This window comes from Clytia hemisphaerica, unplaced genomic scaffold, assembly GCF_902728285.1.
Source record: "Clytia hemisphaerica strain Z4C2 unplaced genomic scaffold, Clytia hemisphaerica genome assembly, whole genome shotgun sequence".
Classification (NCBI taxonomy): domain Eukaryota; kingdom Metazoa; phylum Cnidaria; class Hydrozoa; order Leptothecata; family Clytiidae; genus Clytia; species Clytia hemisphaerica.
In genome coordinates, this window is record NW_027103528.1 from 2,554,723 (window position 1) to 2,574,540 (window position 19,818).

General features: G+C 33.6%; 1 protein-coding gene and 1 long non-coding RNA gene across 2 annotated transcripts; both read right to left on the reverse strand.

Annotated features, from left to right (window-relative positions):
- Window positions 1-8,728: 8,728 nt before the first annotated feature.
- Window positions 8,729-9,416, reverse strand: LOC136799424 (uncharacterized). Its single transcript, XR_010845520.1, has 3 exons — window positions 9,371-9,416; window positions 8,978-9,059; window positions 8,729-8,811 (listed from the first exon to the last, which is right to left on the reverse strand). It is a non-coding gene; the product is annotated as an uncharacterized lncRNA (long non-coding RNA).
- Window positions 9,417-11,231: 1,815 nt separating this feature from the next.
- LOC136799629 (uncharacterized protein PF3D7_1120000-like) lies at window positions 11,232-13,190 on the reverse strand. The gene is made up of 2 exons (XM_067056352.1): window positions 12,632-13,190; window positions 11,232-11,284 (listed from the first exon to the last, which is right to left on the reverse strand). Exons 1-2 carry the CDS (start codon window positions 13,188-13,190, stop codon window positions 11,232-11,234), a joined length of 612 nt encoding a protein of 203 aa, XP_066912453.1.
- Between the last annotated feature and the right edge of the window lie 6,628 nt (window positions 13,191-19,818).

Consider the following 19,818-nt stretch of genomic DNA (forward strand, 5'->3'; position numbering starts at 1 on the left):
TTATTTGGCTTGCTCACGTTAAAATTTAAAGTATAAAACAAACAAATTTAATTGTCATTTATTTTGGGTGTTGTACCCAGTGACAGTACATTTTTTAGCTATAACCTTATTTTATTGTAAATTTTGACGCTACTGTAAATAATTTTTTTCTTTCAGTAAAAAGTTATGGCGACATCACAATAAAAAATATGTTACGTTCGCGTCAGCCGACCGAAATTTTTCCTCAAGCGAGCAAATAAATATTAAAAACTATGCTTTGAAACCATTGTCCAAAAACCCGACTAAATTTACTACCAACCGACCGACTCAATTTTAAGAAGATTTTTGACGCAAACAGAACAATTTTCGATTACCACCTATATTATATTTCACTTTTTGTTGAAAAATATATATTTAGTGAACGACACAATTCTTAAATTTGAATTCATGGGAGTTCAAAAACCATTCAATTCCCATTTTTCACATTAATTAAAAGCATTAAACATTGATATATTGAGGCCAACGCGCAAGCAGAATTTAAATTAAAAGAATCTAGTCAAATTTTAAACAGACATAAAAAACAGATGTGTCTTGCTTGACACTCAGACACTTTTCCTCCCTATTAATGACAAAAGATTCTTTTATATTTACATCTTGCTTATGCAGCTTTTCACAAGACATAAACCATAATTGCTTTAACTTGACAAGTATGTTTTATGTTTACATTTTCCCACTCGTCTGAGGTCAATCGTGAGACTAAAAATCAAAACTGTTAAGAGGAGATTTAGACTGTTAGAGATAGCAACGAACAACGAAGATAAGATTAAGCTACAGTAAAAAATAACAGCGCTTATCTAGACTGTTCCTTCCTTACTTCTCCTGGATAGAGCTTGGGTTGGGTACTAATAATAAAAAAGATATAATTTAAGTCTAGTTTTATCTAATCTACTAAAAGTCCTTTGAACAAGAAGGAAAATGTAAAAAGAATGAAAGTACATCTACCCTCCTTCTTTGTTGTCTTCAATAAAGAAATGTTAATATCCAAAAATTAAAACCAGAACTTATAGCACTTTTTGTTTTTGTACCAAAACCAGCAAATCAAGTAGATCTCTTTCATGTCTTCCCTGTCAGAAGGAATTATCGTGTTTACATTTTTTGAAAACGAGGCAAAAAATAAGCCGGCAACCGAATAAGAAAAGAAACGGACAAGAAAGCCGTTTGACAGACCGGTCAATCGGCCAGTTGACGGTCCGGTCTGTTGTCCGCTTTTTAAAGGGGAATTAACCCTGAGATTTTTTTCGAAACATTAAAGAGGAAGAAAAATGTGATCGAACAAAAAAGGAACCACTTCATAATGTCTTTTATTCATTGAGTTATTCAATCTTTAATTTCTCACAATTTTGACTTTACAATACAGGATAGACTCATAGACAGGAATCGAGGTTACTACAGATATAAAATGGATATAAAAAAATGTGCAAAAAAGTGTCAGATATCTGTGAATAACTTTTTATTACGTGTATCATAAAAAATTTGTCAAGGGTGTTTTTCTCTTTTATTCATCGAGGAAGGTTCAAATTCCAAATAGTATATACCTTTGATGTTTTCGCAGTAGTTAGAAATATCGATACCTAAAAAGAAAAAAGATTCAAAGGTTTGAAGGATGATAAACTAAAGCAAGGGATAAGGTGTTTGATGTGTTTACATTGGCATGTTAATTAATTTCATTAATTTTTGTGGAGATTATTTCTGCAATTTATAAAGATCAATTTAAATTTCAGCCCCAAAAAGTGCCACATGTACTATTCAGGTAAGAGGTATACCAGAAATATATACAGAAGAAAACTATATACATGTTAGAAAAAAAAAGCTTTTTAAAAAAAAATGTTTTTATCTGGTCTGCAAACTTCAAGTCGAAATGATATATCTGGTCTGGCAATTATTCCGTTTTAACCTGTAACCTGAAACCTGAACCTGCGTTTCGAACTAGCCGCTAGTCAACCCAAAAATTATTCCATATATTGGATTGTACTATTGGATACGTGGATTCCCATTTAAGTACAGCTGCCTACCATATTCTAGGCTGTAATAAAAACTTTAAGTTAAAACTTTTTATTTTAACCCCATTTTAACTTCTTTCCCCTCAGATTCAAGCTGGAGTGTATTATTGGTTTCCTTATTGCGACTATCCTCAGCTGACTTTGTGTAGTCGCCAGCAGAAAGTACCGAAAAAATGCTAGTACAGGTAGGTGAAATATATACCCACAACTATGCTAATTTCTTGTTAATACCCCTGCATCACTGAGTGAACTTGGTACTTCAAACTACTGAAATTTGACTTGAAACCCCCCCTGTCTAAACTACAATAATTTAGCAAAGTCCTTGAAAATACATTTCGTGAAACATTAAGTTTGGCCATGAAACTTAAGAAGTTTTTTTATCCTTCTGGAGCATTTTTTTTCGTGGAAAGAAAAGGCATGGTTTTCAACGTCTCAACTCTTTTATTTTTTTCAGGATCGCAGATGAAGAAGACTAAAGAAATCGCAATCAAGATATGTAACTATCGTTTTTTAACACTTCGAGTAACTATCATACTGGAAACGTTTGATTATCACAAAGATGCTAGAAAGGAAAGAGCATCAAATTTTTGATTTCATTACGTTTAATTTATACTGATGTAGATTTTCATACCCAGAAAATTATATAGAAAAGAGCATTCAAAGAAAATTCAAATGTGTGTACGGTCTTTCTCATAATAGTGCAATGAATAGGAATTATTTTGGCAAAGAACGTCTTAGAGACGTGTTAAAACTAATCTAAAATAACTTTTAAAGACGTTTTCAAGTCGTCTCAGAGACGTGCCATAACGAAATTCATAAAATTAAGACTTCTCGGAAACGTCCTAGAGACGTCCATAATTCGTTCCAATAAGACGTCTTTCAAGTGTCTAGAAGAAAACGTAGAAACAATGTTGTTAAAACGTCTTGCAAAAACATAATCTATAGACGGTTGAAAAACGTTTTAAAGTGCGACAAATACAACCTTTATAAAACGTTTCCTAAACGTTGTGAAAAACATTTTTTTGCCGGCTGGGAAAGACTTTAAAAACTACTAAAAACCACATAAAAACATCAGCTACATGTATTTAGACATCCAGCCAACAGCCATTTTGTTTCTAAATGAATCTATGTTTTCATTTTCATTTGTTTCACATTTTACTACAGAGTCAGCTTTTTCCATGAATTATGCGCGCGCATCGAAATTATCAAAATGCGCGAGAAAGTAATACGCCGAAAGCTGGCCAATCAGCTTGAACCTGCATTGCAGGGAAAAATGTCCCTGCAGGCGAGTTACTTGCACCAAGCGTTAAACAAGCAGTAAAAATATCATAAGCTAGACTATCAACAAAGTTTAACGCTTGGATTCCCAGGCTAAGCAGAATTTGGAATTTTTCAGTTTCTCAGACAATCAGTGCCATAACATATTGGAACTTTTGGTTAATTTACCATTTTTCGAAAATTGAAGTTCAAGTGAGAATGTCAATTTCAGGCCTTCAACTTGATTTCATCGATTATTTCGATCTGGGGGGGGGGATTTATTGGTTTCTAGGCTATATTTCAAGCTCTACTGGGCCATTTTTGAACTTCTGGATCCTTAGATCGTTAGTCTTTAGTCTATCATTAAAACTCAGAATTAAAACTCTACCCTTCCAACCTACTTTAGAGCACATACAAATGGATTGCGGTTTCAAAACTTCCCGGTAAATTTCCCTTTTGTGCCGAGTTTTTTGTCACTGATTGTAGATTTTACATTTTGATGTATTTGAGCTGATTTCATCAAAAAAAATAAAATTCTTTTTCGTCAAAAAATTCGAATTTTGATCAAAATCTCATTAAAATAGTTTTGATGCATTTGCTCCGGCCTTAACTGTATATTCAAGCTAAAGATTAGATTTTACATTCCGGCCTTAACTGTATATTCAAGCTAAAGATTAATAGAATGTCGTTGTCTGATGCCTCGTATCTTGAAAGTTTTTTAGGAAATAAATTATCTTCTTGAGTTGCTTTATATCTTCTTCAGCAAGAGAGTGCTTGACCCGGAGGAAGCATTTTACACAATAAATTGAAGTTGAGATAAGAATTGTTTGATACGTAAAGTTTCACGCAACTTTTCGTCACGATCTTCAGTCAAAAATTCTATACAAAAAATTCGTTTCAAGTTTACAAAAATATACTGTGCACTGTAAAGTCTTCGTCAAAGCAATTGACGTCATTTCAGTCTTTGGTGTCGTGGAGTTTGAGGGTGAACTTATTCACATGCCGACATTTCGAGATCAGTTCATTCCTTGAATTTAACAGTTTCTCGGGTTGGTCGAATGTGGCAATTTCTAATTTTTCGCTAAGGCAGAGTGAACATTTCAGCGAAGCACGATTGAACGGTGGACATTTACGGACTGTCTTCCAAGTAATCTTTGGGGCACGATTCTTTCGTTTCAACCTCCAAATCTCCTTGGAAAGTTCAGTTTCTTTTTCGTACTTTTCGTTGGCGAAGGATGACTTGTGGTTGGCGTATCGTTTCTTGAACTTAGGTTCGGCTAACCCAATGTAGAACTTTTCACCGTAATCTGGTTCGTCATCGCAGGTGACCGTTGCTTGATAAACTGAACGCTCCACCAAACATGAGCCGTTAAGGGGGCAAGATGCTTTCACCCTGCAGTTGCACTGTGGTGGGATCTCGTTACCGTTAGTGTCGCGTTTCAAGATGCTTTTGTTGTGGCTCTGGATGATGCTTTTGATGTTTTTGGTGCAGCTATAGCTTACTTTAACGGTATTGCGATTGAAGATTTTGTTGAATTTATGGTGTTTCGGGAAGTGTTTGTCAATAAGCTGCAAAAATCTTCTGGCAATTTTCGTCTCGACGTTCTTGTTATATGGCGGGTTGAACCATGTGATGTGGCGTTTGCGATTTTTTGGCTGCGTGTTCTTTGGATTGGTTGGCTTATACGAAAGTTCGACGTTGTAGCCGCTTTCTTTCAACGCTTTCTCGTACGGTTTTTTGGCTTCAGTGAAGATATGTTCGTTGGATGAGTCGTTGTTCGATCGTTTTGGGTATTTGCCTGATCACGTTTGCGGGTTATGGAGAATCGGTATCGGCTTCAGAACTCCCAATGAGCCCTGGTTGTGTTGGTTTCAGTCAGACGGAGACGCCATACTGTTTTCAGAGGAATTTTTCGATATCTCTACAGGAACTAGCAGTAAGTTTTATGTTCTTTGAATATGCTGTTAGGGGTTTTTGGACCAATATAGTTTGATTTCCTAAAGATCACAAACAAGCGAGGGGTCCCTTTAAACACTTATCAAATCAGTTCAGTTCTATTTTCGAGTTAAAAACCCGAGTGACGAAAAAAAACGAGTCATGACGTCACTTTTCCAAATCTTCCAAATCTTGTTTTTTCCTTTCTTCAACTTTTCGAAGCGATTTTTTTCTTTAAATTTTCGACTTATTCCTCCTTCTTTGTTAGTACAGCATATACAATACTCCCCCCAAAAAAGCGAAACACCCTGGAAATATAAGCTGACTTACCAAAGCATCTTTTCTTGTGGCAAAAACGTAAGCAACCTCCCGAATATTTTCAAAACGTCCTCATTTTACCAAAACTTTTTTACATTCAGATTGACTTATTTTTTGGCCAAATAGTTTTTCCAGAACTTTCAAACTGCCACAGCTGTGAGTAGGGACCTCCCTGAATCAATTGAATACAATTGAACACAATCGCAATTGGATATTACCCAGGATTTGCCGTTCAATTATAACGATTATGTTCGATTACATTCAATTGATTCAATTGATTCAATTTTATTTGATTTTATTTACTCTCGTACCGTACTTACAGGCTAGGCCGTCCACTCTAAAAAAGCTTTAATCAAACACTATCAAATCCCTCAATTGCGGTAGTAAATTTTTACTTTCATTGCGGTTTAAACGTCACTTTTACATTTTTCATATACCGCAACTGCAGTGCAGTATATTCAAGAAAGAGGATTCAAATTTCAAGTAGAAAACAGGCAATTTTTGTAAGATCGAATTCTTTTAATAAAGAAAAGCTTTTTCTCGTACCATCTTTTACAGTCGGCGTTTGATTATCTTTGTCAACCAGCACTTATATGTAGCCGTTATAAGCCTTTGTAGTCCAACACGAATGAAAACTACCGCAATTGCAGTATCCCTCAATTGAGGGATTTACCTGACTGGTAAATCGAACGTTACTCAAATGCAATCAAACACAATCGAATATTACCCAAGAATTGGCTGTTCGATTGAAATTCAATTGCGTTTGATTGCAATTTTTGTTAGAAGTTGTTCGACACCGAAGTGCTCGACACCGTCTGGTTATGTTTGTTTCTGTCGGTCAATTATGTTCAATTTCGTCAGTCCATAGGAAATTGTGAGTATTCGATTACTTTCTTAACAACCCTTTGAAAACTTGTTAACCGTTTAAGTACTTAAATTGTTACTGATCACCTTTGATAACTTCACTAACCAATTGATTACTTTGATAAACATTAATTACTTTGATAAGCAATATATTATATAGATATCTTTAAGAAAAACCAAAAGCATTGACCTAAAATAGTGTAAACCTCCTTTCAAAAGAGGGGGAAGAGCCTTCTCAAAAATGACATCGAATACAGAGGGGTCCAGCCTCCAGCATTTTTAGGGGGCTAATATTTTAGAAACATAGCTTCAGTGCAAATTCTCAATAAATTTATTACGTTGCAGGCAAAAAAATCAAGAGAAGTCAAGACCTTCCCCACAGCATAGATTTTTAACATATAATTCAAAATATCTTTAACCTATCAGCTCTGCTCCGAAAAGGAAGGGGTAGAGACCCTATGCACAAGTGCCTTTTGTTTCTAGTGGTGTCAATTTGTAAACTAAAACAAAAAAAAGAAAACTAATAAATGAAATGCTAGAATTTATTATGAACTATTGCCGACCCAAAAAATGATCAGCATTTTGATTGGTCGAGATAACTAGTACAAATCATGGAAGCACAAAAATATGAATTGTAAAATAGGAATCATAAATGTGTCAGGCTAATTTTAAAATACTAAATATAAATAAATATTTTTTTAATTATTTGGTTTTCAAAATATTATTTTATTTTTTTGGTAAACAAATCAACGTAAAAAGTGCTCGATACTAAAGGCAGCTTCCATTAAAAATGATATTTCTTTGTCAAGTTAAAAATACATTAAATGCACCATACTGTTAACTTTTGTTCGGGGAAGGAAAAATTTTACAATAAAGGGGGATATTTTGCAATGTCACATTACACTAGCTTGACCTGTTATTTAATCAGCTCCTGCCCTGAAAATAATATCAATCAAATTGAGTAAAAAAAAACACATGAAAAAGCTTAAAACTTAAAAGTGAAAAGCTAGCCATTATTTTGCATGTGGCTATGTGAAAAAACTGTTTTATATAAATGATTTTCTAATTCAAAAAGCTATGACATAATGTGAAATGAAACTAATTTAGAAAATTTGAATGATATTATTTGATTAAGTTTTTCTCCAAGCAGCTAACTATCAGTAATTGATTTTTTAATTTTTCATAGATGTTCTTTTGATTTTGAAATTTGACTGATATCGACTCTTCAGATAATAAGCCGATTTCCATTTCTTCCAAGTCATTTTCAATTTCTTTTTTACGTAGCTTCAATTTGTCTTTTAGTTGTCCAGTCCAGTACTTGAATAAATCCTTGTGCACAATTTGATTCTGTTTGTACTTTTCACGTGCTGCCAAATAGCTTGTGACAACTTCAACGTTCTCAAAAACTTCATTCAAAAGTTTACCTGTTTTTGATTGAGGGGACTTTTGAAAAATTTCAACTGCACCTAAAATGTAATAGGAAATTACCTGGTATGGTGAACAGACATCATTAAGAGCGCTATTCTTAAACTGATCTGTGTTGCTGAGATTGTTGTACCAAACTTCTTTAAGAGATTAGGACTGATAAACCTACAACAACAGTGTTTTTTTATTTTCTTTGGGTAGAGCAGTTTGTTCTTCCATTCAAGGATGTTGCTATGAAAAAATGAATTTATTTAATTTAACTCTTAAGTTGCAATATCTCAGAACATAATTGGCCATTTTAGGGTATCCAATATTGACAAAATATACATACTGCTGAAGTCTGATACTGATAGGAAGATATGTGACAGATGTGTGCAGAACATAATGTGAAGATGTGAAGAATTGCAGATGCCTGACGTGTCATGCCAACAAGCCAGGATTCGTTGACGTTGGTATGCCTTGAGGTCCAACTTTGATTTTCCCTCTTCTCCGATCCTTCTCAGCTCGAGCGAAAGGGTTTCGTCATCCATAATATCGTAAAATTCGTCTGGTTGAATTCGCAGATAAGGTCTCTGGAAACGAAGCATCCGTTTTCGCACCTCGTCCGTCGTAAACTTTCTACCTGTAAACAATAAAAGTAATTACAATATAACCCTCTTAAGGGTCAAGAAAATAATAAAATTAGTTCTCGCCAAAACAAGTACCTTTCATGGAAACCGAGCTCTTCTCGACCCGGTCGCTTTAAAGAGAATAGATAAGCACTGCGCTATCACTTGTATTGTTGAGAATAATCATATATTTCGGAAGATTTTGTTTCTAGAAAAGTCACACAGTCTTAAAGATTAAAATATTCCACTTACCCGACACAAGAAATGTTTTTTTCTCTCGCTTCTTTGTACCATCCGGCAATACACTGATGGAGATGTAGTCGAATTCTTGAGGTACAATCAGCTTACCAACAGAATAACGACCCTTTAAAATGAATTATAAGTGGTATTTTTTAACCTAAAAACTGCCAAGTGACATTCTCTACAATTAAGCACAAAAGAGTATATAATCTTTACCTTGAAAGTATAGTTTAAAATTTGAAGCAATGAATTTGATGGAAAGATTTTGTAATTTGGAATTGTATAAGTACCTCTTTGATCAATGACTTAAGATTTGCGTTGAGTTCGAGAGTGCTTTCTTCAACCGGGACTGCAACGTCGGAATCCAAAATCCTGGAATTACACAATATTAAAAATTTGAGTACTAACAGGTACTAAAGGCAATTTATTTAATCACTAAGTACGTACTTTTTGTGAAACTGTTTTTTTTCGCTAGTTACTGAATCAAAACTCAAACAGGATTTCCACAGGATATCGTTTCATTAGAAAGAAACCAGTTTCTCAGTTCAAATTTTCTGTAATTTCTTACATTTGTCAAACCATTTTACTTCAAATATTAAAAAAAAAAGCTGGGATGGCTGTTTGTTTAAAATTTTCAACGAAAAAAGGTCATAGGGAAGAACCAAAACTTGTTTTGAAAATACCTTATCTTGGCTTTTCTAATACGACGTGTGTTGTTACCAAAAATCACGAAATCGGAAGTCAACACCATTCCTTTCCAAAAACGTTCTGACCACCAGCCCAGCGTTTCCAGGAACTTTACCTAAATAAAGAAATTCCTAAGATGAGTTTCTCAAATCAATCTCACTGGAAATTAGTAGAAACATTTAATCAAAAATAGTTGATTTAATAGTGTGCACCAGTGTGCAAAGTATTCATATCCATTACCTTGAGCATTTTTTAGTTTAAACTCGTCAGCTAGTTTGGTAAAATTTAAAGCAGATTCATAAGGTAAGCCTCGAACCTAAAAAATATCAAAATTTGCAAGGTGAATATCAAAACTCACAGTAATGATCAGACAGAGGGTTACAGTCCTAAACAGTGAACAGCTCAACTCGACGTCTTTTTACTTTTCAAAAGCTTTGCATGACTTTCTCCTATGAAACCTATTTCAACTTCTAATAGTATTACTTTTACTACAAAGAATGTTCACTGCATTCCAAGAATGTGCTTAATCAACCTTTTTCCAAGGACTAAAGACTAGGAAGGCTTGAATTTTTTCTTCAATACACAGTAGATAAAATGGAAATATATAATTTGAGCATTCAGCAAAACAAAAAACTTTTTCTAAACATTCTTCTGATTTCCAGGTGTAATTATTGCCTATATGAGTGCATGGTCTCTTTCTACCTTCTGCTATTGCTTCCCTCTCTAGGCTTGATCTTCTTAATGCATCATCAAAGCTCTCAAAACCTTTGGTTGTTCTCACTCTACTTGCTGAAGCTTTGGACGTTGTTCCTCCTAATGCACTGGATTTAAAAAAAATAAGGCTGTATGATACTTTTGATACCTACTAAATGTGACATGGCAAGGATGGATGGTATCTTTAAAAAAAACTTGTAACTGTAGGGGTTGGAATAAGAATGAAATGAAGAGTTTCAAAAGACGAATTAGCATAGGAGCTCAGGCCAGGAAGCATAAAATGTCTATGGTAAAAGCAGCATTAATGAGACCGCAATATAAACAAAGCAAAGATATTTAGGACGACAAATTTGAAAGAAAAATTTAACATTTCACATGAAACCCTTTCAAACCTCATAACGGATATCTTCTTCCAAGTGTTTTCTATATCCTTCTTTGCTTGAATCAATAACTTTCTCTCCTTCTTTTCCAAATCACTTCGACTCTCAATGCCAGCTGCTTCTGCGAACTTCCATTTATATTTCTTCATGAATTCCTCATCCAATTCTTTGACCTTCTCGTCAACGGCCTTCTTAACTACATCCTTTTTTTACTTAAATATCTTTGACTTTGCTTCCTTGCCTCTCAGATTCATATTGTTAACTGGATAAAGTCGAAAACCCTCAGCATGGTTCTTGAGGCACTCATTACAAAGAAACAAAGTATGCTTGACTTTCTTTCTATCATCAAGCTTAGCCCATGCATCTCTAGCAAACAAACTCAAAATTTCCTTCTTCTTTTCTTTCGAACCTTTGCCAAGTCTCATTAACACATTCTTTATCTTTTCATAGTTCCTTCTGTACCACACATAATCAACATTAGAAGTGTCACACATTTCAAACAATTCACAAAAAATTCTAAATTCTGCTTTCAATCGTGTCGATGACTCAACAGTGCTCAAAGATTTAAAAATTTGTTTTGCACCTTCAGCATTCAGCTGATACACAGCAGCCTTCATGAATCCGCATGTTTTTGGGTCAATGATGGACCGAGAAGGCTTTTGCTTGGGCATGACAATATCAGAAAGCAACAGGTCTTATCTTTTGATGTTTTCACTAATGCAAAAAAATAGTAAAAGGTTAAAAAAAGAACAACATGATTCTATCAGAAATTCTCTTTCCCTGGTTCCATGATGAAAATCTGAAGATCTCCACTGACTATAGAATAAACAGAAAAGAGTATGGAGACGAGGCACAACCTTGAGAAAAAAGGCCACCCAAAAACTTTAATTTCATAGCTTCACACCAAAAAGTTAAATTTAATATATTGATTTAGTTAATGGGATTATGTAAGATTTTCATGGAATTTTTTTAATAACTTTCAAAAAGTAAATATCTTGGAGCAGACAATCTGTGAAATGTAATGAACAATGAAGTAATAAGTTTGAAACAATTTCTGTTTTATAGATCCTTCAACATAAAATTCAAAATATTCTTGTGAAAAAGGATGAAAAATTTTATAATTATTTGACGTACATGAAAAAAAAAACATTTCTGAAAAAATATGTACTAAAATATCAAACAATGGTTATAAAACCACATGGAAATAATTAGATCACATAAAGCTGCCACAAAAAAACTTTCAATAATCTATTATACAAGAATGAAGAAAATTCCCCTCTCAAACATGGACTTCAGGAAACTTAAACTAAAACTGAGATGAAAATAGAAATAAAGTAAACTTGCAGTTGTACACTTTAGAAAGGCCTTGAGATTAGTACTAAATCTGTTAAAGTTAACACATTTGATTACACGGTGGTATTTCAAAACAATTTTTTTTTACTATCACAAGTACTAAAATTTAAAAAAATCTTCCAAATCCCAGGACCCACTCAAGGTTCACCTTAAAATATGCAATTGCTTTTAATAATGAAAAATCTATAAAAATTAGGACTCTTTTTTAGTATTTTCCCAATGTTTGAAAGATCGCAATATGTCAGGGGATGTAATTCTTTTAGAAAGCGTTTCTTGCATTTTTCGCTGTAGTTCTTGAAGCAAGGAATTTTCTTTGTTAGCAATAAACTGGTAGATGTGACCCAATGAATATATATCAGTAGCAGTTGACGTTCTAGACCCAGGAACGTTTCTCAATTCATGCGCTAAATATTGATACTTTGTGTTGTACCGGTTTCGTTGGGCACCAGTCAACCGGTAAACTTCGGGATTGTTTCTTTTGGTAGCTTTACCAAAGTCAATGATAACAGGGGTCAAAGTAGATCGCAGTAGAACATTGTTGACTTTGAGATCATTATGCAAAATACTTTGCCGGTGAATGAAAACAAACCATAGTCCAATGTTTTTGATTAACAATGTCATCATTTTTGGCTTTTGAAATTGTCATAGGATGGGTGTTGTAAAGCACATATTCCATTACTAACTGATGTTCAAAAACTCCAAATAAATGGGGAAAAAAATTGGAACCTTGAAGCTGGAATAAAAATGAGGCCTCGTGGTACGCATCAAAATATTTTGCTGAATTTCCAGATTTGATGGCACATTGAATACCTAACTGGGTCATTCTTCCAATCTTGACGACTCCAAATGTCCCTTTACCGACAAGATCTTCAGTGAGCTCAACAACTTGGTCAGACAATTCAGCTTGTCTCAACTTAGCACAACTTCTTTTCTCCAAAACTCGACTTTTTGAATAAGTACTAAGATAGTTTGATTGATGACATACTTTCTTTTTGAGAGAATCTAGTTCAATATGAGATGACCTAAGATCAGATTTCATTTTCTCATTCAACTTGTTTAGCTTTGCATTTTTAACAGCAATTTGGTTGCTCTCATCTTTCACACCTGCAAGCTCTTGCTGGATTTTCTCTTTCTCAGAGTTCACATTTTTAATTTCGCGTGTAACTTCTTCATTTATTTCTTTGACATCATTGAGCTCTTGCTTCATTTTCTCTTTTTCAGAGGTCACATTTTCAATCTCACGTGTGACTCCTTCATTTACTTCCTTGGCATAATTAAGCTGTTGTTTAATTTTTTTGCTTCTGTCTTTGGCATATGCTTTTTTCTTTAACTTGCGTTTACGGTTTCCTTCCTCACTTCTTGATGACATGTTTTTCTACTTCCAATTGATAAAAATTTACTTGAAACTACTTCTACAGATAAAAAGTACTGTACAATTTTAATAAACTTCCATAGACACATTTTTCCAACAATACCGTCAACTGCTCTAACTTGGCACAATTGGTCGAAACATGGGACTGTTGGATATCTGGCGCCTTATAAGCCTACTCAGTGTGAAAGAGAAATTGTGTATTTTTTTAATACACCGTTTATTAACCCAAATCAAATGACTTTGGAGGTTCAGTGACACCATGGCGAAATTGCCGTCCCATGTTTTGTCAGATAGTCCCAAGCTAGAGCAGTTGACGGTAGCAACCATCAATTATAAAAAACATTCCCATTTTGGATGAGCTAGGGGTCAGAACCAGAAAAAAGGATACACAAGCATCAAGGAAAACTTTATGCCAAGCTAGCCATTGAAATGACCATACCAAGAACCAAAATCTTTCAGAAATTAACCTTTACAAATTCATAAAACCAGTGAAAACTTTTTAAATTTTACGCAAAGCTAGCCATCGAAATGACCATGCCTATTCTAGCCATCAAGTGACCAAGAACCACTACGTAATTAAAAGGAAAAACATTTCAGAAATTATATTAACCTTTAAAAATTTTTGAAACCATTTAAAACTTTTGAAATATTACGTAAAGCTAGCCATCGAAATGACCATGCCTATTCTAGCCACCTAGATGACCAAGAACCACTACGTAATTAATAGGAAAAACATTTCAGAAATTATATTAACCTTTAAAAAATTTTGAATCCATTTAAAACTTTTGAAATATTACGTAAAGCTAGCCATCGAAATGACCATGCATATTCTAGCCACCAAGTGACCAAGAACCACTACGTAATTAATAGGAGAAATATTTCAGAAATTATATTAACCTTTAAAAAATTTTGAAACCATTTAAAACTTTTGAAATATTACGTAAAGCTAGCCATCGAAATGACCATGCCTATTCTAGCCACCTAGATGACCAAGAACCACTACGTAATTAATAGGAAAAACATTTCAGAAATTATATTAACCTTTAAAAAATTTTGAAACCATTTAAAACTTTTGAAATATTACGTAAAGCTAGCCATCGAAATGACCATGCCTATTCTAGCCACCAAGTGACCAAGAACCACTACGTAATTAATAGGAGAAACATTTCAGAAATTATATTAACCCTCTTAAGGGTCAAGAAAATAATAAAATTAGTTCTCGCCAAAACAAATTCATAAAACCAGTGAAAACTTTTTAAATTTTACGTAAAGCTAGCCATTGAATTGACCATGCCTATTCTAGCCACCTAGATGACCAAGAACCACTACGTAATTAATAGAAAAAACATTTCAGAAATTATATTAACCTTTAAAAAATTTTGAAACCAGTGAAAACTTTTGAAATATTACGTAAAGCTAGCCATCGAAATGACCATGCCTATTCTAGCCACCTAGATGACCAAGAACCACTACGTAATTAATAGAAAAAACATTTCAGAAATTATATTAACCTTTAAAAGATTTTGAAACCAGTGAAAACTTTTGAAATCTTACGTAAAGCTAGCCATTGAAATGACCATGCCTATTCTAGCCACCAAGATGTGACCAAGAACCACTACGTAATTGAAAGAAAAAAAACCTTTCAGAAATTACATTAAAAACCTTTAAAAGATTTTAAAACCAGTAAAAACCTTTGAAATCTAAAACGTAAAGCTAGCCATCGAAATGACAATGCCTATTCTAGCCACCTAGATGACCAAGAGAACCACTAAGTACGTAATTAAAAGGAAAAAACTTTTTGAAAATAGATAGTAACAGGTTGAAATGTTGTGGTGATGCTAACCATTGAAATGACATTCCCTGTTAAGTTAACTTATGGAACAGTGGAAAAAAATGAAAACTGTTATATACTTCGTATTTACTCAGTAACCACCTCTATATAAAACAACTGAACCCCCTTCCAAAAACTTACTTATTATCCTGTTTTGACTTGTGTGATTAGGCAGATCTAACATTACTCAGAATCAGCAGTATCCAAAACTTAATAATTATTGATATCAAATTGAAGGATGTAAAAGGTTTATACTTACACTTTCAAAATGCTGCTGATGCTTCATATTAAGCTTGTTTTTTTTTTCAAAGCAACTACCAGTATAAGTCAGCCAGTCACTACCACCAAATTCCAAAATGTATTTTATTTTACCGCCTCCTTCTTTGAAAAGATTCACAATAATTGTAGCGGGAAAACTTGACGCGATTTGATTGGCTAGCTGAATCAGTACCAAACTACTATGAGTTAGTTGTAGGGAAAAAGCTGCGAAGCGTAGCTTGTATACAGGATTTCCCGTCTGGTCTGTGAAATTGATAGAAAGGATGTTTCCGGGACTTTTCGAAAATAATCATCATATCAAGTTTTGATTGCCCCTTTTGCTTGACATCTTTTGCTGAAGACCTATTAGTTTTAATACACCATTCGAAAGACAATAAAAAATACTGACTTTTGACGTCCAGGCAGATGTGCGCACTATTTCGCCCGCGCGTGCAGAGAGCGTCAAAATCAAAGGTAGCCGTTTTTTGTGTAAACAAACTAATTATTTTGGGATCCACATGCAAATTGTACCATCTGCCTAGACGTAAATCGATCAGCCTTTTTACATAAGCTTTCAAGATAAACCATAAAACTTATATGTGTCAGGCAGAACAATTGACGCAAAAGTTGAAAAACCTTCAAAAATACGGGATTTCTTGAAACATGAATTTTGACTGTTTTCCACACAAACCATCCATTATACCCCTAAATTTAGAATACAGAGTCGTTATATATCATAGAAATATAAGTATTAATGTTATAAGGTGTGTTAAAAAAGTCAAAGAGTGAACAAAAGTCACTTATTCGTCAAAATCAAAAAATCCGCAAATATTCTACGGACCCTTATTTGCGATGAGAAAGTATCGAAAGTTCCCAAAATTCTGAAGTAAAAGTGACAGCAAAAATAAAAGATTTCCTTATAAGATCAATAATTAGCTAAGTGTATTTCTACCGCCCACTTTTTCTACTTACTTTTCGGCCTAATTTTCACCTTTCAAACTTCGAAAAAATAAAGTTATCGGGTCCCCCTTTGATAAGTTTGATTATTAAAACTTATTAAAAAAACAATTAATCAAAAATCGATTCACTCGAAAATTGAAGGAGATTCGAGAGGCAATTTTTTCGTTGTAAATTCTACACCCTATTAGCATAATATCGAAAATTTGCCCTGATCTAAGGGATACCCTACGAAGTGACACAATTCACTACCTCGGCCGCTTGTCAAAATATACAAACATTGTTTTACCTGTTTCATCTGGGTTCTTTATCATCATTACTTTCCAAACATGAGCGAACTAAAAAGAAAATTAAGACCCCGATTAAGACGGTTTGTGTAATGCACGATCCAACGATTCACGATGCGCGATGCACGATCCATGCATATATTATGTTAATTATTCTAATTATGCATTTATAGGTTTTAGTAATCACATATTTAAATCCTTCTTTTGTATTCCTGGAAAATCAATGTAAAGTATGCGTGTATAAATTTTAACCTCATCAATCAAATCAAATCAAATCAAAACATAAACTTTTTTGCCCATGCTTTGAATTGAATATCTTGTAACCTTTTTGCTCTCTTTCTTAAAAAAAACAACGTTTCTCCGATTAAACAAACCAAATGCATTGGATTGAGACAGGGTTATAAACAAAAATATACAATGTTGTGGTAATGTAGGGGAAGACATTTAGCGCGTGTATAAACTCACCTTTTTTTGAGAAAGATCAAATAAAATGAAATAACTTGATCATCAAACAGAGAAAAAATCAAATAAATAAAAACACCAGTTGCCATTCTGTTGGTAAAAGGCTTTTATAAGAACATGCCAAAAGTAATGTAGCCAATGATTCCTTATTTACCTTATTTACCTTATTCACTGTTCTTAAAAAAATAATAAACGTACAAAAATGAGTTTTCTTTTAATAAATTTTTCGCGCCAAAACTTTTATATGACGTCAAGGCTTTTTCTTTCATTTAAAAAACTCTCGCTATCAATTTTTGGTTTTTCTACACAAAAGATATAAGTTATTTTAATCATTCTGATTATGATAAATTATTTCCCCTTCTTTTTTTAATTTTTTTCGTTATTGTTATATGATGTTTGTAGCTAGCATTATGAAAACTTATTTGAGCATAATTAGAATAATTAACATAAATCGACATAAATCATGCATGGATCGTGCATCGTGCATCGTGAATCGTTAAATCGCGCATCGTAAATTACCCAAACCGCGATTAAGATATTGTTAATTAATAATTTTGTCGAGATTTGTTTAGGCTTTTCGAGGTATTAGCTTTGTGTTTTAGGTTTACTGAAGTTTACTGAACCTTGTCAAAATTTCTTTTATCAAAGTCGAAATTAACAGCTTGCTTGCATATCCTGGCTCAAATCTTGGAAAAACTTAAGCATTGCCTAAGCATACGCTGAGCTTCAGTTTATAAAATTTTAAAGCATTTAATCTCCCAAATTAAAAAAAAACATGCATGATGTGTGAATCGCACCATTACATAGGCATAGCATAAGCATATTCAAGGCTCACAAAAATTTACCCTATGCTTATAAAAGAAACGTGTACCTCAACATACAAAATTCTAAAATTATAGATTCTGGTGCACCTAGAAAAGCCTGATACAGCTTGTTTGATAATGTCTGTGAGTGAACCCTGAACTCAAAACTTTGGAAACCCAGGCAGACAAGCAAAATATGCACATAATCAATTTAACATTAAACATCAATAAAAACTCTAAAGAGTATCAAAACTGCCTAAAACAACAATAAAAAGCCAACAAATTATCGTTTGCATCCCCAGATTTGGATGTAAACGATCTAGGTAGACTAGACAGTAAACAAGCTACAAAAATATAACAAACTAGACTGTGAATTAGTTTACGGTCTGGATATCCAGGCTAGTTGTTTTACTACTAACCTTTGAGCGTACCTTGAAAAGTTCTTACACAAAAAGTTTTCAAAAGCTACGTAAAGCTAGCCACCTAAATGACCATGCTTATTCGAGCCACCTGAGTGACCATGAACCACTACGTAATTTAGTAAAAGATTGAAAAGTTCCTACACAAAAAGTTTTCAAAAGCTCATAAAGCTAGCCACCTAAATGACCTTACTTATTCTAGCCACCTGAGTGACCATGAACCACTACGTAATTTATTACTCAGGCCCTGTAAGTGGCTCTGAAACGAAAATTCTCTTTTCCCTCTATTCTACGATCTCTCTGATACAGTCTAATAAAACCTGTTTTTCTGGTCTGTGCACCTCAAAGAAATACCAACAGAGTTGTATATTTAACGAAAAGGTCTCACGCATCAATTAACACTTTTAAAATATTATTTAATAAACAAAATCTTATTCTTGTAAACATTCTTTTAAAGGGAAAAAACGATTTTTAAAAAAGTCATAAAAAAGGCGCTCAAACAACGGTATAAGGGTTATAAAGGGGTTGGAAATAGTGATAATTTACTGAGTTTTAACACCCACCATTGTTCATTTTATCCGAAAAAATTCAAGGAGGGTTTGTTACAAAATGATCAATTATTTATTTTGCCTAGCCCCTACCTCCTACATATGTAAAGTGAAGAAACTTTAGAAAACTGCTATATATTTATATAATGTTGGGGCCAAGTTATTTAGTATTTAGTCATTATTTACACTGAAATCAGAAGTCTATAAATCTTTTAAAATAGCATTCAAAATTTTCAAATTATTAACAATGTTTAAGAATGATAAATCTTTTATTTCTTTATAATCGAAATTGTTCTCCTTAATTATCTTATCCTCGAATTCCTTTTTCTCTTTTTGAAGAGAAGAACATTTGTTTCTAAGGATTACTTCGAGGCGAGCGGAAATGTCTTTAAATGAGTCCAAATGGTCTTTTTTGTTGCTCTTGAATAAGGTTTTTATCCGGTCAAACTCTCTTAAAATTGGGATATCTCCAAACACACTCGCTAAAAGCTTCGTTGTTTTATTTTGACAGGATTTTTGTGGTTCTTGGTTTCTGGGTGGTTCTGTTTTGGTTGATGATTGCGAGATTGGCCCGTTTGATGGTTCTGGAACTTTTAAGCATAATTTGGTCATTATGGGTTGGGGTGAGGGTAGAATATTTTCGTCTGCACATTTGAGTGATCTTTTTGCTGTTTTTTTTCGATTTTATGATCTCATTTTCAATAGGTGATACATTAAGGGGATCTCTGGAACTCTTTCTTTTATATTTAGGGAATATGGGAGTGCTAAACTTTGGTGGCGTTTGGTTTTCGTTTGTGTTTGAAGATTCGATTTCTGTAACTTTTTCACTTGGTCGAAACTTATTCAGGGTCGTCGGTTTGCATATTATTGGTATATTTTCTTTTTCTCCATTATCATTTAGTGATTCTTCCTCCAAAACAATTTTATAAGCAGGAACAAGTTCATTCACATTCCTTAGACATTTTTCCCAACAGATTTCCAGATTTTGTATTTCACTTTTAATGGTCTCGCTCCTGAAATGGTGTTTTTTCATTCTAGTTTGAACTTTAGTAATATCCAA

Coding starts and splice junctions, on each gene's coding strand:
- LOC136799629 (XM_067056352.1), bottom strand. CDS start 13,190: ATGTCATCAAGAAGTGAGGAAGGAAACCGTAAACGCAAGTTAAAGAAA. Junction 11,285..12,631: donor TGGAAGAATGACCCAGTTAG/GTATTCAATGTG, acceptor TTTATTCTATAG/TCAGTGGAGATCTTCAGATT.